General features: G+C 40.3%; 1 protein-coding gene across 1 annotated transcript in view; it reads right to left on the bottom strand.

Annotated features, from left to right (window-relative positions):
• The window catches only part of NUBPL (NUBP iron-sulfur cluster assembly factor, mitochondrial), a 90,167-nt gene that overhangs the window by 5,024 nt on the left and 58,581 nt on the right, over nucleotides 1–26,562 (bottom strand). Inside the window, exons 8-10 of the mRNA XM_060759519.2 lie at nucleotides 25,772–25,857; nucleotides 5,156–5,276; nucleotides 426–508 (exon numbers count right to left, since the gene is read on the bottom strand). Of these exons, the coding sequence (XP_060615502.2) occupies nucleotides 426–508; nucleotides 5,156–5,276; nucleotides 25,772–25,857 (290 nt within the window). The remainder of the gene's footprint in view (nucleotides 1–425; nucleotides 509–5,155; nucleotides 5,277–25,771; nucleotides 25,858–26,562) is intronic.

Here is a 26,562-nt window from a genome sequence, read left to right as displayed (position 1 = left end):
AGAGAGTCCTCTTTCTAACCTCCTCATCCCCAAAAGAGCTGCTGGCACTACAGAGTCAATCCTGACCTTTTTTTTTTTTTTTTACAGCTTTCCCATCTACCCCAACTTTCCCTATACTGGTGGGCGGGAGGGGGGGGCGGGCTGCTACAGAGCTGCCACTGTGGTGGAAAGCAGAGTGTATTGGAGCTTTTTGCAACTTTTCTCAGATTTCTCCTCTTGCCCCAGCACAGAACCCAAAGAGCCACCATCATGCCACAGGGAGGAGAAGGGATTGGGCTTCTTTCAGGTTTTATAAATAGAAATGTCTGACAAGCAAAGTAAAAATGAACTGAAATCTGTTGAAATCCTGTTAGCAAAAAGACAAGGATTTGTAATCAAAGCAATCCAACTCACCCACACGCATATAGTTATTGCATTAAACTCACCGCATTGCTCTGTGGTTGAGAAACTACAATAGGTTTGCCAGCATCAGATGTCTCTCTTATGTGGACATGCAGTGGAATATCACCTACATTAAACATGAGAAATTGAAACCAAGTCTCAGTATGATATCCATGCCCTTAATCCAACGAGCAATGATGTCACTTGAAATCACGTTTCATTATAACAACTATTTTTTGAAATATACTTTTAATCAATTTTTGTTCACTTTTTTAAAGTATTCACTTCTTTCTTTAATAGATGGGACACTTTTGTGATCTTATACCAATGCTGAGAGTCTCTTTTCTTGTTTGCTGAAAGCATCCAATAACTGAAACAAAAATTCATAGATGACCTATTTTGGATTACAAAAGGATAGCACACTAGATTTGAATACACCATTAGGCATTCTTTTTTGCTTTTCATTTCAATAGTCTCCACTCTGCTTTGGAACTACAAGCTGGCTTTGTAGGAATTTGTGCTACAATGCTGAGCTTGGTGACCCTGCTATTCCAAAACTAAAGCCAAAAGCCCTGCTGAATATATGCAGTGCTTTCAATGCACATGAAAACTAGGTCTGCAGTGGAGTGTTCCAGTTTACAGTTTATTCATACAACCACATTATTTCTTCAGAACTATAGTTTATTCTCTATTGATTTCAGTGTGATAACATGCTAATCAAATATATGCTTAAATATTTAATTGTAAAAATGAAAGAATATGTTATTGTTCTTTGAGAACTACCGATTTATGTAAGTGGTAGTTGCATATTCAATTAATACACCCTCCAAACAATAGATTAACGTATATTGTGCTTTTCTAACCAGTAGGGGATTCCCACAAAAATAAAGAAAAAGCAGACATAAACATGAATCGTGGTTTTGTGTTTTTAATTTTTTCCCCCTGGAAAATAACTTTTTGAAAGTTTTCAACTATTACAACTTTATGCAAAAACGGAATAGAAAATCGTATCTATAATATGCCAGGAATCTCTTCTTTTCACTATTTAATTATCCAGTACAAGTAAGGAAAGTTTGGTCCTCTAGATATTTTGTAACGAACCAGAGATAGCCTTCAACAATAAAGAGCCAAAGATAGCATGGCAGTGTTGTTATGGATTTATGGGAGTTATAGCCCGAAATAGTGAGGGCCAAATGTATCATACTCCTGTTATAGAGGCAAGAGTTTTTACTGATTTATTGATTTATATTTACAGTACTTATATTCCGCCCTTCTAACCCTGAAGGCGACTCAGGGCGGATCACAAAACACATACACATACAAAACACATACACAAAACACATACATTCAATGTCAACCACACAATGACAAGTCAGACATCACATAAAGGTATGTTTAGACTTTTTCTCCTCAACTGGCATCTTTTGGAGGCTGTGCTCAGCTCTGGCCACAGGGGGCACTGGTACTCCATTTCCTTGCTGAAGAGCTTTCTTTGTTCATAAACTTTCCTCCAAAATGCTGTGCCTAAAATACCTCTCTGCTTAATGTGGCTCCCATTCATCTACTGATTTGCTAGTTGGGTGGGAGAGCTGGACTGAAGGTTAGGAGCTCACCCTGACCCAGCTTCGAACTATCAACCTTTCGGTTGGCAAGATTTACTGCAGCTGGTGATTACCCTGCTATGTTAAAGCTGGACCAAGGCTTACTGATCCAGATATTGCACTGCAATGATGACTAATGCAAGTAGCTCTGATCACTGTGACGCCTGACAATCAAGATGAGGCTGTAAAATTATCCATTTTACAATTAAATTACTTAAATTTAGAGTTATAAGATTTTTCTCAAACTAACCAATCTTTCTGTAAAGCTGTATGTTTTGGCTAGGCCAAAGCAAAATATAGCCACTGTATATTGTAGCTGGAGTTCTTTAGATGTGACCTGTTGCTGCTGTTTTGCATACCATCAGGATTTTTTCACATCTACAAACAGTTGCTGTCATAAACAGAGGAAATGCAGTGCCCCAGACCCTCACAGAGGTATCAATTCATTAAGTTGGAAGAGGTCTAACGGACCATTGAGTTCAATTCTCTGGTCAGTGAAGGAGCTCCAGTTAAAATATCCCCAGCAGGTAGCTGTCGAGCCTCATTTTGAAGATATCCAAATAAGAAGATCCCTCTGCCCCTCTAGGCACTTGGTTCTTTGCCAAACCACTCTTACTGTCAAGACGTTCCTTCTAATGTTCATTTGAAATCTACTCTGCTATAACTTCAAACCATTAGACCTCGTTCTACCCTCTGGGGCAGCAGAGAACAGGCTTGTCAAATCCTCTCTGTGGCAACTTTTGAGCATTTAAAAAGTGCAATTATGCCACCCCTGTTTTCTATTCACTAAATGGAGCAAGTCCAGCACCTTCCTTGCCTCATATTTTTGCTCTCCAAACCTCTTATCATTCTTGTTAACTCTGCCCTCTCTCAAATGAAACACATACTTGGCTCACAGCTACAAAGGAGGCGAAATCAACTCCATTCCAGCTGTAAAAAGATATCCATGGTTCTGCAATGATTCAGCCATTTCTTCACTCCTTTTCAGTATCTGATTATGTAAGTCAAGGAAGAAAGTCCAGGCCTCCATATGTTGTTGGACTGCAACTCCTATGAGCTAACACAGCCAATAGTGAGTTACAATTCAACAACACTTTACCCATCCTTGTTATATCTATTTCTTATATCTGTTATAGGTGTCTTCAGCTCTGAGAAAAAATATGACAATACTATGAAAGAGAACTAACACTCTAAAGCAGGGGTCCTCAAACTTCTTAAACAGGGGGCCAGGTCACAGTCCCTCAAAGTGTTGAAGGGCCGGATTATAATTTGAAAAACAACAACAACAAACCCGTAATTTGAATTCCTATGCACACTGCAAATATCTTATTTGTAGTGCAAAAAACACTTAAAATCAATACAATAATTAAAACGAATAACAATTTTAACAAATATAAACTTATTAGTATTTCAATGGGAAGTGTGGGCCTGCTTTTGGCTGATGAGATAGGATTGTTGTTGTTGTTGAGTGCTTTCAAGTAGCTTCAGACTTAGGTCGACCCTGAGTGAGGGCCAGGTAAATGACCTTGGAGGGCCGTATCCGGCCCCCGGGCCTTAGTTTGAGGACCCCTGCTCTAAAGCAATATGAATAATGTTTAAGTCTTTCTATGCTAGCCAGAAGGCACTGGTATCAAATTACCACTTGAAAAAAAGTTTGCCTTTTATACTTTCACATACTACACTTTTAGCAGGGGGCACTCATCACGAATTATTTTTTCCCATATAAATTGATACATATGAAGGGTACAATAGATCTCTTCTAATTGTGGAAAGTCTTACCAGTGGAGACTTCCTACTTATGGTCAGTGCAACTCAATGCTGAAACAAGGTTCCAGACTCTAATCCTCATTATACATCCAGCAGACAGTCAAGCTAACCCAAGTGTGTACTTTTAATTAAGGATTTCCTTGCTCTGCTAAGTCTGTCAGCTTCTGATATATCTATGAAGATTTTTGTGAAGTCAACTTCCTAAACCTTAATGAAAAATCTGTATGAACCAATGTAATTATAGCAGTGCATGAAAATATGTATCATTAGCAGGTAGAATTGTCTCATTTACCAGCTTAATTAAGGTATGTTATAGTTCATTATCAACTTACAGTTAAAAGCACTGCAAACTTCAACTTAGGAGAGAATAAATTACATCAATAACTGCTAGTTCCTTCAACATGTGAAGTTATTGGCACTGCCCCGCACTGCACCTCCCAACCATCATTACATTCATCCTCCGTCTTCTCCAATCCAGCTGGATAACCTAGAAAGTTGCATCTCGGCCAAGTAACAGCTCCTATCTGCTCTCAGGCTATGGAAAATTACCTGGCAGCCTTTGGGGTGAGCATAGAACCTGGAAAGATGTTCCTTTTGGACCACAACTCCTAGAATCCCCACCACCAGTATGGCCAAGTTCTATGAACTGCAGAACATTTCAAGCCCTGATCATCCCCCCATCTCTTTTGTGTATCCAGATAAAGCAAAAATGCTCCTAAGATATGGATATTGTCTTTAAGACGAGTAACAGTGCTCATAAATTTAACAGCAATAATGAATAGTGTGCTCTACCATGCATTCCCAGGACACAAAAGTTGTACAAGAAATGCCATGGAACATTTCTATTAGTACTCTTTATTTTTGTTGAAGCCATATATATTCTGAATACAATTCCATTTTTAAAAACTATAGTATTATAATTAATTTAGATCAGGCATGGGCAACCTTTGGTCCTACGGATGTTTTGGACTTCAACTCCTACAATTCCTAACAGCCTACCAGCTGTAAAGCATTGTGGGAGTTGAAGTCCAAAACACCCGGAGGGCCGAAATCTGCCCATGCCTAATTTAGATACAATTAATTTTCAATACTAAAGTGGGAGTGCACAATATTATCCCCTATATGTGCAAATGAAATCAGGAGATGAGAATTCAGCAATCAAAGATGAAAGAATATCAGGACCAGATAAATATTAGTATATGGATTTGTAAGTATCATAGTTGCATGAACACATTATACGATAGCATGCTCCAGATTTCTAACTACCTAGAATTAAAAGGCTGACATCCCTTATTTTAATGGGACTAAAATGAGACTAGAAACCAAACGGTGAAGTCAGAAAGAAGTGAAAAGCAATCCTAATTAATCTTAGCAAAATTAAGATTTTAACACTGCTATTTTCTTACCTAAAACATCCAGTCCAAGTTCACTGGCCAAATTTTTCACACCATCAGCTCCAAAAATATGGGTTTCATGTTTGCATTTAGGACACTGAAAAATGCTCATGTTTTGAACAAGTCCTAGAACCTGGCAATTAAAAAATATAAAGCTTTGAAAGATGATGTATTGCATGAAGTAAAATATAAGTTTCCTAGTTGAAGTTATAGAAATAAACCCACCATTTGAGGCGGCCGGGGGGGGGGGGGGGCTGAACCATTCCAAATTCTTCTTATTGCTCCAATTTCTCAATCAGTTAGTCAATCACTTTATGTCCACCTTTTCCAAAAAGCGAAACCTAAGGCAGCTTACAGAATTTATTTATGTATGATTTATTTACGATATTTCTATCCTGCCTTTCTATAATCCGAAGGTTACTCAAGACGGCTTACAAGAATATAAAGAAATCCTAGTAAATCCACATATAGCTAAAAATATGAAAGGTTAAAATACAATAATATAAAATTGTCTATAGAACAAAAAGCATGTAAGACCTTAATTTAAAACCTCGGGTTAAAAACAATAATGCATTAGAGCAAAACATTCATTATACGGACCAGTCCATTCCCAAACATCAGTTGGAATAGAAGTTAATGAAAGGGCAGCAAAGAGAGAGCCAGTCTAGCCCACTTGAGGTTCAGTCTTGGAGCATCTATGGAGAAGATATTCCTGTGCTTCTACCAAATGTCCCTCTGAAGGTTGTAGAACTGAGGTAAGTGCTTATCCCAAAGATCTTAGAGTTCAGGCACACTCAAGATGGGAAGATATAGTCTGTATCACAACCACAAGGGACTTTGTAGGTCATAGCTAGCACTTTGAATAGTATTTGGAAACAGATTGGGAGCCAGCGGAACTGTTATATCCATTAACAGATGAATGGGACATGTTAGTAAATATATTGCTGCTATAATTTTAGCACCTATCCCTCCTTGACCAGTGAGAGGCTTCCAGGCAAGTTCTGTTTTCTGGAGAATAGATCTGATGGCTATGTACACAACAATTTACAATATATAGATTGAACAGGCTGAAATAAAGCTAGCAGGCAACACCAATGCCAAAGCATTGCATAGCATACCAAAGCAACCATAGCAGCCCTGAACTTTGACCTCTAATGAATTAGATTGGGAATCTCTCCCTCAATTTGTCAAATAGCTAATTTGAAATGTCTTACTTACTTACTTAGGCGATCCCTTCTTGTCCAAGTAGGATTGTCTTCCAAGATTGGTGTACTGGCGATGGGTACGTAGGTGACTGTGGAGCCCTATTCTTAATCTGCATGTTCTCCCACAGAGAGGACATTGGTTTCCAGGTAGAAGGTGGTCCCGGTCGGGGTTGGCTTGATGCGCCTTCCTCTTGGCACGCTTCTCTCTTTCACCCTCCATTCATGCCTCTTCATATTCTACAGCACTGCTGATCACAGCTGACCTCCAGCTGGAGTGCTCAACGGCCAGGGCTTCCCAGTTCTCGGTGTCTCTGCCAGAGTTTTTAAGGTTGGCTTTGAGCCCATCTTTAAATCTCTTTTCCTGTCCACCAACATTCCGTTTTCCGTTCTTGAGCTCAGAGTAGAGCCACTGCATTGGGAGATGGTAGTCAGGCATCCGGACAACGTGGCCAGTCCAGCGGAGTTGATGGCAGAGGACCATTGCTTCAGTGCTGGTGATCTTTGCTTCTTCCAGCATGCTGACATTTGTCCGCTTGTCTTCCCAAGAGATTTGCAGGATTTTTCGGAGGCAACGCTGATGGAATCATTCTAGGAGTTGCATGTGACATCTGTAGATAGTCAATGTCTCACAGGGTTGAGAGGACAATAGCTTTATAAACAAGCACCTTGGTATCCCTATGGATGTCCCGGTCCTCAAACACTCTGTGCTTCATTTGGAAAAATGCTGCACTCGCAGGGCTCAGGCGGTGTTGTATTTCAGTGTCAATGTTGACTTTTGTGGAGAGGTGGCTGCCACGGTAGCGGAAATGGTCAACATTTTCTAATGTTTCTAATTTTACACCATTAAGATGTATTTCTGTCATTGGAGAGGGATTGGCTGGTGACTGGTGGAAGAGCACTTTGGTTTTCTTGATGTTCAATGACAGACCGAACTTATCGTATGCTTCTGTGAAGGTGTTTAAAGTAGCTTGTAGGTCTTCTTCTGAATGCGGACAGGTATCTCAGCCCACACTTCAAACTCATACATGGCAGACATGTTTCATCTCTTGTTCTCACATTGAAGGGAAGTGGGATATGACCATCTACAGGTGCACAACTCTATATACATCTATCTGCAAGTATATCCCTCTATATTACTCACAAGCATTGGCTCCTAAGAAGTGATCTGGTGCTTTGACTGCCCATTCAGTTACAATTCATTAGTAGCCAAGTCACACCACAGCTAAAGGAAATCTTTGAAAAGCAAGACCCTTAACAAAATCTTTGCCTTTAAAGAATATTGTGTCTTTGTCTATTTATTAAGGGGAGGGGGGAGAGAATAAACCATGATTTTCTATTCTCTCTGAAGAGCAAAGGCACATGTAAAGATCAAATAAGAAGAATAATTACATATGGCACAAAGTGACCAACTATTGAAAGAAAATCTAATCCACTTTTGTTAGATGTATCCTTTTAAATTCCAAATGGACTGGGTTAACTTAGAGAACCTGTCAGAAGAGTTAGCTGGACTGCACACAACACTGATTCTTTCTCTCCTAATGAGGACAAAGGAGGGGAAACTAATTATATTTTATTCATCACTCAAACCAAGTTCTGCCCAGTAAGTCTCCCTTACTCTTTCTCTCCAAGCTTAGAAAAATATACAAAACAGTCTTAACTTTTATATGAAACCTAGTTCCTAAAAATATTGAGCTTATGGTTTCATGTAACACTCTGTAGTGGCTAAATATAAGGGAATTTCTCTCTCCTGAACATAAGGCAATGAACAAAACACAAACACACAAACAAAACCAACCTTCATCTAAACCGCCAGCTGGTGGATACTTTGATGATGGCCCGCTGCCATCATCCTTGTTCTTCTACAACACCCTTGGCAGAAATGGCAGGCATTACAATGGCATGACTGGGTCAGTGCCAGCTCAGTAAATGTTAGTCTAGTAGTGAAGCCATTTGGGATGACATACGAAGAATCACAAGAATGAAGGAACCAATGAAGCTTCAACAAGGGTTTTAAATAATAAACTGCCCAAAAATGTTTGTGTTGGTCTTCCTCCAAAGTCACTGGGAAGGTATGTGGGTCAACAAGATGACAAGTCTACCTGCTAGCAATGGCAGTAGGATGGAGACCAGAAAATTGCCTTGTGTGAGAGTAGACTGGAAACCAGTTTAGTTAGCAATATTAGGGACATCTACTTATTGTCATAAGTTGGTCAACGCTTGAATCGGCTTGTATGATTTAATTATTGTTTAGTTTTACTTTTCTTATCTCCTCGGTCCAACAGTACCTGCTGGCTGAACACTAGAGTGCTTGGCTACAAGACCAAGGGTGGGGGAGCTAAGGAAACTGGGTGATTGTTTTATTAATTACCTCCATCCCCAAGGAGGAAAGGGGAATGGGGTTTCTAAGACAAATAATCTCAGAAGGCTAGAGTTCCATTGGTTAAAGGAGGTGTTGGCAGCTACCAAAGAGAACATGAAAGGCTCTGCCGACTACTTCAACCAGAGAAGTCAGCCATAGCAGAGCAGCTGATGAACCACCCTGGACATAGCATATTATTTGAGAACACAGAAATGCTGGACCACTCTAACAACTACCATGTCAGGCTATACAGAGAAGCCATTGTAATCCACAAGCATGTGGACAATTTCAACAGAAAGGGAGAAACCATGAAAATGAACAAAATCTTGCTACCAGTATTTAAAAAACTCTAAAATTATAACAGTAAATAAAGAACAAAACTCAAACATAGGAGAATTCTAGACAAGAAACAATCAGGGACAGCTAATCACCTCTCAACAAAGGATTTCCCCAGGCAATAACAAGTCACACCTAAAAACTGTCAGGCTATCAAATGCTAATCAAGGTGGCCAACTGAACCATTCACATCTAGCTCCAACAGACAAGAGTTATTTTTCCCACCCTGTACTTTCCACAAGATATATAAACCCAATTTCCTAGTTTTCAACAGACCTCACAACCTCCGAGGATGCCTGCCATAGCTGAGGACCATACATCAGGAGAGAATGTTTCTAAAACATGGCCTTACAGCCCGAAAAACTGACAACAACCCTATCAAAGAGAATGAAGGTTCTGTGTGTAGGGCTTCTCACCCAAGGGAGGAAATAGGGATGCAAGTGTGATACACAATTATTAAGCTAGGGAGCATTGTGCATATGCTTTACTCCTTGAGGCAGAACAACAAATCCACCTTACTATTCCGCACACCAAAGTGCACAGAGCCTAAAGCCAGCCACTGGGTGACCTTAGACAAGCCACACTCTCTCAGCCTCAGAAAAAGACAAAGGCAACCCGTTCTGAAAAAAACATTTCCAATCAAACCCCATGACAGGTTCACCTTAGGATGGGCATAGGTTGGAAACAACTTGAAGGCACACAACAACAACACAACATTAAAGAAATCAGTATTAAATATTTAAATCCTAATGTTGAGAATAAAAGTATAGCATCTTCCAGTAGCAATCTATGCAACTGTATACAAAGGCTAGAAAGATGCATTAAAAACGGTTAGGCACACATCTGGCTGCAGCCTGCCCTTTTATATATTCTGCATTTGTTGCACGTACGGCAGAACATCTCCCCTATTTCTATCAATTTCTCAATCAGCTTTAAATATCCTTTGAATACTCTGGAGAAATTTCTAAATTCACATCATGCAATCCCATATGTCTTTTCTAGTTTACTTAATCATGCAATACTTAAAGAGTACTTAGTTCAATTTCACATGCAATTGAGAGGCAATATGAAGTTATATTAGAATCACTTCTGTGCTTAGTTGTCTCTTCACGTGCTTCCTCTCTTGCCCACATATAAAATTGGGGTTCACATCATTAGAGATTAGTAGTTCTTGCATGTTTCCTTATTAAAATGGAAGAACTTTTGTGCCCAGGAAAGTCAAATTTGCAAGTCCAGTTTTAGTTGGGCATTTTCTTGCCATGGAGTCAATGCTGATTTCTACTGCAGCAGGCAATATTTGTCCACAATCATGGCTGAACCCAGTTTTGAAAGAAAGCTCTTGTTTAACAATAGTGTGTTATCTCCATTATTAACATACATTTAGACAAAATAATGTGGTGCATTAAAATAAGATTACACGCATCACCAAAAAAAAAAAAACTCCTCCTTATAGATTATTTTAAAGTACTTCCTCTGGTATATAATGAACAAGTACCATTACTCTATAAAACAATTTTGCACTGCTCTGTCTTCTCTAACTTCACTGAAACATGGATTTTGAAGCCCATAATTCTGTCACCAAGCAACTGTTTGCCTTGGCTTTTAAGACTGATTCTAGAGTAGTCTCTTATTTTGTATATTTTCATTTTCTAAACAAGAATAACAATTCTACCTATTTTTCCAGAGTGCTTATTTACACCAGTCCTCTGAGCCTTCCTATACTTTGTTGTTCTCATTCTAATAGCAAAGAAAATATTTGAGATTTTTAGATAAAGAATTAGCAAAAGTATGGCTTAGGAGTGTCTTGGTCCTGGCTTCCCAAGGTGGCATTCTTACTTTTCCTCTTCCATCTCCACTCTTTTCCACTCACAACTCTTTCTCATTCTTGCTGTTCTCTTGTTCCCTAAGTTGTTTGTCTAACCTTCATTCTCATGACTCATTTGTTTCCTACTGGAGAGAGGTGTTCTCTTTCTTTCAGCTTTGTGAAGAGTTTGGGAATCCATAAAAGGAAAACGGAATTTGCTTACCTCATGTTCTTTTCCTCACCATGCCTGTGGTCCCCGTGGAGCTGCCTAAAGACCCTTTGAGGGAATGAACTTTCCAGATGCATGTGTATAACTCCCTCTTGGCTGCTTAAGTAAGTCTGCCTGACATTAATTGATTAATTGGCTAATTAATTAATCAATGAATATTTAAAACCAGGCATCCCTAGGGTGCATGCCCTTAGGGCTCCCTTAGTGTGCATGCTAGATTCCAGGTTTTTAGGTTTTATATTCTTGGAGTCATGGTGGAAATATATACATTCACACTTATTCACACTTATATTTTGGAGAAGATGTACCTCCTCTCCAAAATATGCAGCCAGAACATACAAGATTTTAAATAAATAAGCACATTAAGTCCAGGGTTAGGGAGATAGATAAGTACTGGTCTTATGAAAATATTTTCAGGCTCCCTCCTCCCAAAATGCATACTGATAGTATTATATATTTATAAAGGAAATACCTATTAAAGATATGAAGTGTCAAATATCAAAGGATTGTTGTAATTGTGTGCCTTCAAGTCATTCTGAACTTATGGTGATCCTAAAGCTGCTCTATCATTGGTGCCCCATCTAGAGTGACCATTTAATGCAGTTCAAAGCTAGCTTCAAGCTGTGGTGGTCAGGCAGCAAGCTGTGGTGGCCAGGCAAAAAGTGCCAAAAGAAAGCTCTTAATGTGCACCAGTGCTCTGTGATTTGTAGAATCACCATCCAGACTTGAAACTGGTTCCAAGATTTCCTATGTAATTTTCTGCACAGCCAAACCTCTTTCTTCAATACCAGTTTGAAACTGCATTACATAGACAGAATATATGGGGGGCAGAGGGGGGGGGGGGGTTGGGGGGGAGAGAGATTTGTTAAGAGGGGCTTGTTTTTGTCTTTCTCTGAGTCTGCAAGTGTATTACTTTCCCAAGGTCTATTAAGTAGGCATCACCAAATAAAGTTGGGCAAGGAACCTCTGTGTAATGTTTGTAAGGTGCTGCATGCTAGTGTAGACTATACTGAACCAAAGTGGTAAGACTTAATATTTTGGTGTGTTTGTTCTGAATGTTGTCAAATTCTTTCCAATTCCTTTGTTGAAGTATGGATGTTTAAGGACTTTGTTCTTTGCAAAGCCCAATGCTCCTGGACTACTGTGTAGATTAAAATGAATTTATTCCTTCGCTCTTGAACTTTTCAGATGTAATTCTTGATTCAAAAACATCCCAACCTACATATAAAATGTATATTTTAAGCTAAAGCATGTTTAGAAATTACTATTTCTGAGAAAATACGTTTAAATACATATTTAAATACAAAATTATGTGCAAAAAAATTTAAATCGCAGAGTAGAAATCCAACGGAGAACTGATAAAAAACAGATAGTGACTCGTCTGCTATGTTTATCTTGTATCATCCGAACAGCACCACACCTCTTCATAGGCAAGATCAAATCTCTCTGATTTCCTGTACTGCACATACACTTGACAATTAAATTATGCTTCAAGTGTCCCTCTTTGTAGGAAATTCAGAAACTGTAAAAAGCGGCTCTCTTTTATTGGCTTTCTCCAGGACTGTGGTATGTTGTGTAGTGCAGAATATCATGCTGTATTTTACAAAGGGGCATAAAATCGCTCTTTTTAGAATTCTGAAGGGACTTGAATGGAGAATTATTATGCTGGTTTAAAATACTGTTGTGTTTTGTCTTCAGTCCACTCCCCAGGACTAGACAGGCTGACCCTCCTCCCCTCAATGAATGAGCATTTGGTCCACGGAGGTGTCTTGATAGGACACATTTAACATGGAAAAGAGCCAGATCAGTTCTGTTTCCCAAAGTTTCAGATTGTCCAGCAACTTTGGAGCTGTCTAATCAACTGTGCCACTTCCCATTTGGGAAATGACATAGTTGATTAGATGCCATCCTGCTCAGGCAGCCCAGAGAAAGGGAATGTCATCTGCCTTGTCCCCCTCTAACTTACCTTAGCAGTGCCCAATGGGCACCAAAATGGAAATAGACACTCCTCATCACCTGGAATAATGCTATCCAACATCCCAAGGAGATTGGAGAGGAGGGAGAGGGGAACAATTCCTCCTCTTCCCTTCCACCTTCCCCTGGCATGCTGGATAGCTTACCTTCATGGATAGCTTACTATCTACGGTAAGTTCTTGTGGGTTTTTTTCGGGCTATAGAGCCATGTTCTAGAGGCATTTCTCCTGACGTTTCGCCTGCATCTATGGCAAGCATCCTCAGAGGTAGTGAGGTAGTGAGTACTACCTCTGAGGATGCTTGCCATAGATGCAGGCGAAACGTCAGGAGAAATGCCTCTAGAACATGGCTCTATAGCCCGAAAAAACCCACAAGAACCTAGTGATTCCAGCCATGAAAGCCTTCGACAATATCTATGGTAAGTTATAGGGGAGCAAAGTTCAGGCAGTGGGCTAGCAGTGGCAAAACAGTTTTACCACCCCTTATTTGTATAGTTGTCAAGCAGCCAGCAAGCCAGTTCAGGGCTACTCTTGTAGTTCCCGAACTGGCTCTGGGGATAACAGTGTATTTACACCCGATAACAATCCAGAGTAGCGAACTCCTGATCAGGATCTGAACAACTGCCCTGTCAAGATACCTCCTGAGACATCTATGCAGTTGAGTCTTCTGAGGTATTAACAATCAGAAGTGTACTAAATGATCAAGCAAAAAAATATATGTTAAGGCAGCTTTTATTATTGAGCACTCCCAGGAATAATAAGATCTTTCTACAGTCTATTCTATGCACACTTACTTGGTACAAAGCTAAACTGAATAAATGTGCTTCCAAATATACATTGTTATTGTAAGAATCTTCTTATTTACGTATGTCTGAATGATAATAGATAGGAAAAAAATTATTTTCCCTGCACTGGCAAGTTGCGTCACGTAAGCACAATTAATAGCAACCTGCTTGCCGATAACACTGGGATTTATATATGCACACCCACCCACCACAACAACATATAACAGGTTCTGAAGTCCCTGGCCTTGAGAATAACAGAAAAATCTATTTAAATAAGCAATTCTGGAAAATGGTTTGTTAAATGTTGCAAAACCGTATTTTTAAATCAGATTATTCTGTTATGAGCCAACTGATGAATTTTGAACATGTAATGCATTTTATATAATGTTGAGTTTTAAGATCTTTTTTAGCTGAGGGAGTATTTTAGCATAAAATACTACATACAGAACTGCATACAAAAGCATAAGTACTTTTGTACGTAGTTTTAATGTGCAGTTTGCTTTTCATCACCTAGAGCAGTGTTTCTCAACCTGGGGGTCGGGACCCCTGGGGGGGGGGGTGAGGAGTTGCCAGAAGGGTCACCAAAGACCATTAGAAAACATAGTATTTTCTGCTGGTCATGGGGGTTCTGTGTGGGAAGTTTGGTCCAGTTCTATCACTGGTGGGGTTCAGAATGCTATTTGATTTTAGGTGAACTATAAATCCCAGCAACTACAACTCCCAAATGTCAAGGTCTATTTTCCCTAAATTCCACCAGTGTTTACATTTGGGCATATCGAGTATTTGTGCCAGGTTTGGTCCAGAACTATCACTGTTGAAGTCCACAGTGCTCTAGATGTAGGTGAACTATAACTCCAAAACTCAAGGTCAATGTCCACTAACCCTTCCAGTATTTTCTGTTGATCATGGGGAGTTCTGTGTGCCAAGTTTGGTTCAATCCTATTGTTGGTGGAGTTAAGAATGCTTTTTGATTGTAGATGAACTATAAATCCCTGCAACTGAAACTCCCAAATGACAAAATTAATCCCGCCCAACCCCACCAGTATTCAAATTCAGGCATATCGGGTATTTGTGCCAAATTTCATCCAGTGAATGAAAGTACATCCTGCATATCAGATATTTACATCATGATTCATAACAGTAGTATGATTCATTGCAGTTATGAAATAGCAACGAAAATAATTTTATGGTTGGGGGTCACCACAACATAAAGCACTGTATTTAGGGGTCGCAGCATTAGGAAGGTTGAGAACCACTGATCTACAGGCTGCATTCACACACACACACACACACACACACATATATATATATATATATATGATCTGTCAAGTAACAGTCCATGTTGTGAAAAATCAAACACTGAAATCATATTTAAACAATCATTTTATACTATATAAATTATAAAGAATACAAATGCATGGTGAGTATCTGGAAGAACTATATTGGCACAGATCTCACCCCTTAATTCCACTCTAATGCATATTATTACATCATCAGACTGTCAGCGGAAGACAACCAAACTCATCAAGCATAGTTACTGTTCCACTACCACTGCAGGTGCCATGGTTTAATAAGCCCCATTTCTTCAGGAGAACCCTTTACAGAGATGATTGATAGCTTTTATAATGAAGCCCAATCACACAACTGATGAAGAATAATGAGTTCTTCTAGGTAGGATTAGACAAAGAGTGCTAGATAATGCTTTGCCATTTGAGTTCAGCCACATGTTCTCTTCTTGCAATTTGTGTCAAATGCAGTCACTTTCAGGTAGGTGGAAAGCATACCCTAAATTTCTTACATGTTGACTCCCTCAACTCCCAATCCTATTCATTGCTTTTCACTGGCTGATCAGCTGCTACTGCTGTGAGCACCTTCGAAAAATGTATCCAGCTATTTTTGGCTGCTACAGACTGTTTCTAAATAGCATAAAAAGAGATAGTTTCATAATGCATTGTTACTTAGTTCTTACTCTCACCCCCAGAGGTGCAATGGGTTAAACCGCTGAGCTGCTGAACTTGTGGACCAAAAGATCAGCAGATCAAATCTGGGGAGTGGGGTGAGCTCCCGCTTTTAGCCTCAGCTTCTGCCGACCTAGCAATTTGAAAACATGCACATGTGAGTAGATCAATAGGTACCGCTTTAGCAGGAAGATAATGACACTTCATGCAGTCATGCTGGCCACATGACCTTGGAGGTGTCTGCAGACAACGCTGGCTCCTCAGCTTAGATTAGCACCACCCACAGAGTCAGACAAGGGGAAACCTTTACTTACATACATGTATGATGTTTTGTTACTGATATTCACTGGAATACTTAGCATATTTGAGATCTGTCTGCATGTTCATGCTAATGTCCTGTGACCCCTGTGCTGTTCCAACATCTGTGCAATCTCATCCACCTCAGAATTTAAGATCATCCAGGGAGGCCCTGCTCTCGGCCCTGCCCTCTTCGCAGACATGACTAGCGGAGATGAGAGAAGGGGCCTTCTCGGTGGTGGTCCCCCATCTTTGGAACACACTCCCCAGGAAAATCAAATCGGCTTCAGCTGGGCTTTCCACAGAAGTTGAGGAAGCAGGAACCCATTTTGTTTCCTTCTGCTTCAGGGTAAGCTTTGTTTAAATTTAACAGCTTTCAGCGCTGCTTTCTTTGAGAGGCGGGGCTTCCTGAGTTTAAAAATTAACTGCTCTGTTTGAGGGGAGGGGCTTCCTGAGTTTAAAAATTAACTGCTCTGTCTGAGAGGCGGGGCTTCCTGGTTATCCTATATAAACCAGTGTCTGAACCCAAGGGGCAGCTGGGCTTTCCACAGAAGTTGAGGAAGCAGGAACCCATTTTGTTTCCTTCTGCTTCAGGGTAAGCTTTGTTTAAATTTAACAGCTTTCAGCGCTGCTTTCTTTGAGAGGCGGGGCTTCCTGAGTTTAAAAATTAACTGCTCTGTTTGAGGGGAGGGGCTTCCTGAGTTTAAAAATTAACTGCTCTGTCTGAGAGGCGGGGCTTCCTGGTTATCCTATATAAACCAGTGTCTGAACCCAAGGGGCAGCTGGGCTTTCCACAGAAGTTGTACACTCAGTAACCTATACTTTCACCCCTGCATACAGACAACAACATCAAACACACACCAAGAGGAGGTCATTAGCAACCTCCAGATGGAACAAACACGAAAACTTCCCATCTCATGCACAAGCTGTGGCATGTTCAGCTTTTTCACACTACAATTACTCAATTACATCTGCCCCAAGTGTACACAGATCACTCGCATGGAGCACAGGATACGACAACTCGAGGACCGTATTAAGACCCTTAAGGACATTCAGGAACTTGAGCTGTTCTTAGACACCACACACCACACTGGCCTAGACACGCGGCCCATATCACACCAACATTACGGGGAGGCTCAACAGAACAGCACCTCAGATGTGGACAACCCTCAGGCTTGGAGAAATGTCACCCTTAGAAGGACACATAGGACCCAGAAGCCTCCTCAGAATACTTCCGCTCAGCTGCAGTTACACAATAGATTCCAAATTCTCACACAACTAGCACCTGACCAAGAAACACAACATATTGGGGAAGACCAGAATGGCTTAGATACTGATCAGTGGCTCATCCTTGATCAGTGTGCAGGAGATAGCCCTGACTGGGACAACACTTCACAACATTCACACTTGCACAATCGTGCAGGTGTACCATCCCCAACCATAGACCAGGAGCAACAGGAACACATACAGGAGAACCATAGGCTCTTGGACGAATCTCAATGGATTGTCCTTGACGAATGCACCGGGGATGTCGAGGAGGAGGACAACACTTTTCACCTACACAATTCACACCAACAGGATCACTTTTCTGGAGACTTACACACTACATTGCACAAAAGGGGCCCTGTCATTCCTGAAAGTAAACAGGTCTTGGTAGTAGGCGACTCCCTCCTTAGAGGAAAGGAAGCTGTCATTTCCAGACCAGATGGGATGGCTCGAGAAATATGCTGCCTACCGGGGGCAAAAATACACCATATCACTCAGAGGCTCACCAGGCTCCTCAAGCCCTATCACCGTCCTCCCCTCATGTTGATTCATGTAGGAACCAATGATACTGCAAGGCATACGTTTCAAAAGATCACAAATGATTTTCGAGCTCTAGGAGCAATGCTAAAAGAATGTAATGTACAGGTGGTCTTTTCATCCCTCCTCCCTGTTGTAAGACACGGACCCACAAGAGCCAGAAAAATAGTACAGGTCAATGACTGGCTTAGAAAATGGTGTCAGGAGGAACGCTTTGGCTTCCTCGACCATGGCCTGCTATTCCAGGAGGATGGCCTACTGGCAAGGGATGGGGTGCATCTCACACAAGTAGGAAAACACCTTTTTGCTCACAGACTCGCAAACCTCATTAGACGCACTTTAAACTAGGTCCACCGGGGGAGGGGGACAACAGCCTTGCGAACACTACCTTACCCATAATGTCTGGGAATCGCCAGAAGGCTAAACGGAGGGCTGCACAAACACAACAAGGACCAAGTACCAAAAGCACAATAATCCCAATTAAACAGCTCAAGGGAAGATCCCAGGGGCTCACATGTCTTTACACTAATGCACAGAGCATGGGAAATAAACAAGACGAACTCCAACTTCTAGCACTACACCACAAATATGATATCATAGCCATCACTGAAACCTGGTGGGATGACTCCTATCGCTGGAATGTAGATATCGAGGGGTATAACCTCTTTCACAGAAACCGAACCAAGGGGAGAGGAGGCGGAGTAGCCTTATATGTCAAAAACTCTTATGCTGCAGAAGAAATTCAAGACAGCAATCTGGGAAACCAGCTTGAAATCATCTGGATAAGAATCAAGGGAACTGGGACTCAAAAAGATGTCGTTGTAGGCGTCTACTACAGACCCCCAAGCCAGGAGGAAGATCTTGATGAAGTCTTCTGCCAACAGTTGACCAAACAGGCACAGAGAAGAGATGTAGTAGTCATGGGCGATTTCAACTATCCCGATATTTGCTGGAAAACAAACTCGGCCAAGAGTACAAGGTCCAACAAATTCCTCGCTTGCCTTGCAGACAATTTCATGGTCCAGAAGGTAGAAGAGGCAACAAGGGGATTGGCTACTCTTGATCTCATCCTAACAAATGCGGAGGACCTGATCGATGCGGTCGAAGTGGTAGGATCCTTAGGGGCAAGTGACCATGTGCTCCTGCAATTTGAGGTACAAAGGAAGGCCGAAACTAAGACAAGTCAAACCCGCATTTTGGACTTTAGGAGAGCTGATTTCCAAAAAATGAAGGAAACGCTGAGCAGCATTCCGTGGACACAGATACTAAAAGACAAGGGAGCTACGGATGGATGGGAATTTCTCAAGAGTGAAATACTCAAGGCGCAATTGCAAACCGTGCCAACAAAGAGAAAAAATAGGACAAGTGCAAAGAAGCCAGAATGGATGTCCAAAGAACTTCTAACTGTGCTAAGACATAAAAGAGACATGCACAAGAAGTGGAAAAGGGGAGAAATCACCAAAGAAGAATTCAAACAAATAGCCAACACCTGTAGGGAAAAGGTCCGCAAAGCTAAAGCAAAAAACGAGCTCAGACTTGCCAGGGACATTAAAAACAATAAAAAGGGCTTCTATTCTTATGTCAGTAGAAAAAGGAAAAACAAGGAGGCGATAGGACCTCTTCGAGGAGAAGATGGGGCAATGCTGACAGGGGACAGGGAAAAGGCAGAACTACTTAATGCCTTCTTTGCCTCGGTCTTCTCACAAAAAGAGAGTCTTCAACCTCAGCAAGATGGAGTGGATGAGGGATTGGAGGACATCCAACCCCAAATTGGGAAAGAAGTCGTCCAGGAATACCTGGCCGCTCTTAATGAGTTCAAGTCCCCAGGGCCAGATCAACTACACCCAAGAGTACTGAAGGAACTAGCGGAAGTCATTTCGGAACCATTGGCAACCATCTTTGAGAGTTCTTGGAGAACGGGAGAAGTTCCAGCAGATTGGAGGAGGGCCAATGTGGTCCCAATCTTCAAGAAGGGAAAAAAGGATGACCCAAACAACTACCGTCCGGTCAGCCTCATGTCGATACCGGGCAAGATTCTGGAAAAGATGGTTAAGGAAGCGGTCTGCAAACACTTAGAAACAAATGCAGTCATCGCTAATAGTCAACATGGATTTATCAAAAACAAGTCATGCCAGACTAATCTGATCTCTTTCTTCGATAGAGCTACAAGCTGGGTAGATGCGGGGAATGCCGTGGATGTAGCGTACCTGGATTTCAGTAAGGCCTTCGACAAGGTCCCCCATGACCTTCTGGCAAGGAAACTAGTCCAATGTGGGCTAGGCAAAACTACGGTGAGGTGGATCTGTAATTAGTTAAGTGGACGAACACAGAGAGTGCTCACTAATTCTTCCTCTTCATCTTGGAAAGAAGTGATGAGCGGAGTGCCGCAGGGTTCCGTCCTGGGCCCGGTCCTGTTCAACATCTTTATTAATGACTTAGATGAAGGGCTAGAAGGCATGATCATCAAGTTTGCAGATGACACCAAATTGGGAGGGATAGCCAATAGTCCAGAGGACAGGAGCAGAATTCAAAACGATCTTGACAGATTAGAGAGATGGGCCAAAACTAACAAAATGAAGTTCAACAGTGACAAATGCAAGATACTCCACTTTGGCAGAAAAAATGAAATGCAAAGATACAGAATGGGGGACGCCTGGCTCGAGAGCAGTACGTGTGAAAAAGATCTTGGAGTCCTTGTGGACAACAAGTTAAACATGAGCCAACAATGTGATGTGGCAGCAAAAAAAGCCAATGGGATTTTGGCCTGCATCAATAGGAGCATAGTGTCTAGATCTAAGGAAGTAATTCTACCCCTCTATTCCGCCTTGGTTAGACCACATCTGGAATACTGTGTCCAATTCTGGGCACCACAATTCAAGAGAGATATTGACAAGCTGGAATGTGTCCAGAGGAGGGCGACTAAAATGATCAAGGGTCTGGAGAACAAGCCCTATGAGGAGCGGCTTAGGGAACTGGGCATGTTTAGCCTGAAGAAGAGAAGGCTGAGAGGAGATATGATAGCCATGTATAAATATGTGAGAGGAAGCCACAGGGAGGAGGGAGCAAGCTTGTTTTCTGCTTCCTTGGAGACTAGGACGCGGAACAATGGCTTCAAACTACAAGAGAGGAGATTCCATCTGAACATTAGGAAGAACTTCCTGACTGTGAGAGCCGTTCAGCAGTGGAACTCTCTGCCCCGGAGTGTGGTGGAGGCTCCTTCTTTGGAAGCTTTTAAGCAGAGGCTGGATGGCCATTTGTCAGGAGTGATTTGAATGCAATATTCCTGCTTCTTGGCAGGGGGTTGGACTGGATGGCCCATGAGGTCTCTTCCAACTCTTTGATTCTATGATTCTATGATCTCTCCTTTCCTTCAGGAAAAAGCTCAAAACATGGTTTTGGGACCAGGCATTTGGGCAGCAGGCTTAACAGCAGTTGCAATATTATATTTGAATTGATAATGCACAGGCTTAGAATTGTGTCTCTCAATTGAACTTGGATGCAATTATATTCTTATTGTTGTTAATAATGCTCTAAATGTTTTAAATAGCTATTTTATAATTTAATGTTTTAATTAATCTGAATCTGTGTTTATATTGTTATGGTGTATGTGTTGGCATCAAGTTGCTGCCAACTGTAAGCCACCCTGAGTCCCACCTTGGGGGTTGAGAAGGACGGGGTACAAATGTTTGAAATAAATAAATGTAAACCATGATATGAAATTGCCTGACTGTCCTTTAACCAATTGAGCATAACAATGATGGAGTGACACCCCAAAATGGTGGCACAGCACTGTGAAACTATAAAAGCAAATGTATTATTACTGCTTGGCCTCCTACTATTTTGGAGGCACCATTGGAAGCTACAGTTCTCTGTATTTTCTACCTTTCGAAATAAAGCTTTCTTTCTGACAGTAAAAAATGCCTGGTTAGTTTGCAGTGTCTCTAAAGCTGCACCTTTTAGTAGATTGGGGTGACACTACAACACTAATTTTTAGCCTATAATCGGGGTTGTTTCCTTACAGAAATTAGAGGTATGGACATACGCTAAATAGCACTATACAGAATGATGCTATATAGATGCCATGAACTATACTGAAAGAATGGGTAGCTACAGAGGACCCAGGAATCACCACCCTCCAAACATTAATGGGCTGCACTATCCCTTTCTAACAAAACTGGAAATCACCAGAAGTCTACTTCCAGTTTCCATTAAATTTGGACACAAGAAGAGGTGGATTTTACTGTATACCTGAGAGCCTCGGAAGGAGGCTTCTCATTGCAGGGTGCACTTTTTATCATGGGGATTGGGGAAGTTTAGCATCTGCATAAATGCTCTCAGGAGCTGCAAGCAGCCTATAATATCGCTACCTGATTGCAACCCATCTGAAGACATCACTGAGAGTAAAACGAAGCATAAAGAAAGGCTTTGTTAAATTGGCCAACATAGCTGAGATTTTTTACAGGAATTACTGCAAGTTATCTGGGTAAACAAGAATGCCGCACAAACTATTTGCAAAAAAAGTACTCCCTTTCAGTTCAGCCTTATTTATCATTTCTGTATCTATATCTTGACATACTTTCATCTCTAAATGAAACCAGGAAAAGAAACCAGCCCTGTGGTGAGCACATTCCTGTAACTAACTTGCTACAGTATAGATATCAGAAAAGTCCCAACAACTTTCAGCCTTTACCATTTCATAACAAGACTTTTGTTTTGTTCTCGGGAACATTCTGCCCCAAATACCAGATACAATGAATAATTCTGCATAGAAATGCAGAAGATAAACAGCTCTTGTAGAGGCTTTGATTAAGCAGTTTCTTAATTTAGTGGTTATAGCAGAAATATAACACATTATAGAAAAATCAAACACCTCCTTTGTTTTATATTGAGTTTTACAAAGCATTGCAGTATTTATTAACATTTGCAGTTCTGCTATAAGCCGTCAACTATCATGTTGTTATTAGTTTTGTATCAAAGCTTCCTTGGGGAAAAATAAGTTGTTGCAGCCCAAGCCAAGCCTGATTACAATTCAAAACAATAGAACAGCTTTTGGGGTAACATTTTATCTCTCTCACACATTATTACACTCAAATTATTTCCTTTTCACTTTGTTACTGATTATTCCCAATATTCCTCACTTCTTAAAAGCTATGAAGTCTAGAGTTGATAGGAGATGCAATCCAACAACAATCCAATAACATACAGGGGACCAAACAGATCTTCATCCCTTCTGAAAGAGGATGGAAATGTGGATATATACAATTTAGACAGGAGCACTCTGAGTTCCTCTGCAGATTCCTGAATTTATTCAATTTATTTTCAATATAATTACGAGTCTTATTTTTATTTTAAAAGTTATTTTTCTATGTTATTTATTGAAATGTGTGTGCAAATTTTATATTAATATTTTAATAAATTTTATATTAATATTTTAATAATGATTACAAAACTTTTTTTAACCACATACTATTGTAACCATCTTATTTTCACTTATATTTTAAGTTACTTAACAATAAATAAAGAAATAAAGAAATACACTTTATTTATACCCTGCCACCATCTCCCCAAAGACGTCCCATATTGGGAGAAAAGCAGGATCTAAATAAAAAATAATAATATTTTTGTCAATTTTTAAGACTACTTCATCCCATGGACATTGTGTCTAAGCACTTAAACATAGTTAGATAGTGTGTGTGAGGGGGGGGGGTGTATTTATAGTCCTTTTGCTTCCTACACTCTGATTCATAAAGTTCAACTCATTTAACACAGGGAGAAAGCCTTCCCTAAGTATGTTCAATGATAAGCATGACCAATAACTGTGAAAAATCTGCAGGACCTTTGGTTTAATAGGAATGGCAGCAAAAACCGTTCTTACTTTCATAATCTTCAGTACCACTTGAGTATAATCTTCTGCAGCCGCTGAAGTCTTCCAGTAATTCTAAGATACTTTTACTGCACATTACAACATCCAGAATAAGTTACCCATGGCATGCTTCTTTAGAATTATGCATATATACTGTGGAACCTTTCGTTTTACTTTTGCAATGCATATCTTTAGTCAGATAGATTGTTTTCATGTCAGAAGCGACTTGAGAAACTGCAAGTCGCTTCTGTTATGAGAGAATTGGCTATCTGAAAGGACACTTCTCTCATGTCCCTGCATGGGAAGCTGGAGCTGACAGACGGGAGCACACCCTGTCTCACAGGTTTGAAAAGCTGGATTCCAACAGATAGCTGATGTGTTTGTTATATGCTGTCAAGTTGGCTTCTATTTATTATCCCACTGTGAATCAGAAAACAGCAAAGGATCCAACTTGTAACAGCCTTTAACAGCCTGTGTGTCCGCCTGTTTTTAACCATGTTGTACCCCGCCTTGAGCCATAGGCAGAAACAGGTAACAAATAGAAATATGATGATGATTGACTATAGCATATCTGATGGGAGAATTTAAGAAATAAAAACAATAATTTTTTGATCTAGAAGTATAAAAGGGTAAATAAAATAAGCATAAACTCTGTGAGGATTAGTGATGGAAGTCAAGGTGATGGGTTGCACTGGAGGTGGGATGAGGGGTAACTGCAATGTGGTTGGCGGGTTGTCTATATATGTTTATTCGTACATGTTTGTAATGTGTATTGGGGGTGTGTTACAATATATATATATTAGAAATTTAAAAAAGACTGTGTTTCTCTTTATCGAGTCAACCCATCAGTAATGCAGTCTTCTTCCCTACTGCTTTTGATCAGGCTAGCTATGGCCTATATCCAAGGTCATGTTCGTGTCAAGACTTCCTCTACATTTCCTCCCACCTGCGAGCTAATGGCCATCTGGAAACCTACTCTAGAATGCTTCCAAAACTACAGAATGTTTTAAGGGTCCAAATAGAAGAGGGATGATCATATCTTTGTCTGTGCTTCTAGATAATCTCCCCAGCAGAAAGATCTCAAAATTAGCATGACTTAATAACCTCTCTAAATTTCTGGAGGCTCCTGCTTAGAATGATAGTGGCATTGAAGAGGACAACAGAATAGGTGATAATTCTAACCTTAAACAGCCATTCTGCACAGAAAATTTACTTGTTCAGGTTTTTCAATAATACTTCTGCAAATGATAGCTTCTTATATGATATATAGATGAACAACTGACACATATCAGGTAAATCTGCACTTCAAATTATTAAGGTTTATACAATCTGCATGTAATATAGCTATGTAATATACACACAATTCACTTCTTCAATAGTTTTATCCCCCCCCCCCCTTGGTATGTACCATGTATAGCATTCAGGCAAAAACCAAATTTGTTCCCAGTTTATACGTTTATCAATAAATAAAACACTGAGTACTTGAAACAAAAAAAACACATTATTTACTCTCAGGATATTACTATCTAAAACTGTAACTCAATCAAAATATATGTGACTTTGTAAGTGGATCTTATCACAATTGCTCAACAGCTATCCAGCACCAAAGGCTCAGACATAAACAAGGCAAACCGCAAAAGAAAGAACAGTAATCAGTGAAAGAGGAACAGTAACAGCTTTATTTTCCATAGGAGTAAAGTTGTATTCTTAGTATTTTTAAAGTCAGGTTGCTGGCTGTCTACTCCAGGATTGTTATCAATTATTGTCAGTGGTTCTCCGGGGTTCTTAAAAAACTGGAGATGTCAGGGATTGAAGATGGAACATTTTGCATACAAGGCATATGCTTCATCACTGATATATGCCCTTTCCTTAAAGGGGAATTACTGAGAAATGTTTTGTTTCATTTTGAATCTGATAGGGCTACCAGGGATTAGATAAACATTGCTTCAGAGACGTATGGGGCAAGTCACCTGTCCTCAAAGTTCACATATATAACATGTATTTGTAAATACTTACTGGCACATTCACTTTTCTAAACATTTCAGTTCCTCTGCGTGCATCCAATAAAGCTATATCCTGAGGGGTAGATACAATCACAGCCCCTAGAAAAAAGAATGACACAAACAATGCTTTCAGGAATGCTGTCCTTGTATTTAATTCAAGACTATCACTCCTTAGAAGGGAAAAAATGCCATGCTGCAACATAATGAACTATAATTAAAGATAAATGGTGGTTTTTCTTTAACAGAAAGTATTTCCATTCATGCTATCTGAAGCACCCAATTGATTCTCTCCCTTCACACACACATAAACACCAACCTACACTTTCATTTCCCATTCACTTCCATAGGATCTTCCATTTGTCACTAAGGCAGAGCTACCAATAAACACCCACACCTTGAAATTACTATTGCAATTTTCCACTGGTTTTGAAACCAAAGCTTTACTCTCACAGTCTTGGGGTTATTTCATGCTTATCCGATACACAGCTATTTCATACATAAATCCAATTTGTATTTTAAAAAGACATTTTCAACATATATGGCATTTACTTATTTTGGAATTTATTTATATCTAGCACAAATATTAAAACGTCTCATTGAATTTGGGATAAACTTTCTCACCTTACCTAGACGTTACTTCTTCCCTCCCATCTCCTAACAATCCCCAATACATTTTTATTCAAGGGCAGGGGAGGGGAGAAATCTTCTTTCCAATATGTCACAATCACATTACTGAGGAATGAGAATCCAACTATTTCCCCCTGAGCAGTATTGCCTGTGCAGGATTAATAAGATTGGTAAGTA

Source organism: Anolis sagrei, chromosome 1 (genome assembly GCF_037176765.1).
Source record: "Anolis sagrei isolate rAnoSag1 chromosome 1, rAnoSag1.mat, whole genome shotgun sequence".
NCBI classification, from domain to species: domain Eukaryota; kingdom Metazoa; phylum Chordata; class Lepidosauria; order Squamata; family Dactyloidae; genus Anolis; species Anolis sagrei.
This window is presented reverse-complemented; position numbering and strand designations above follow the sequence as displayed.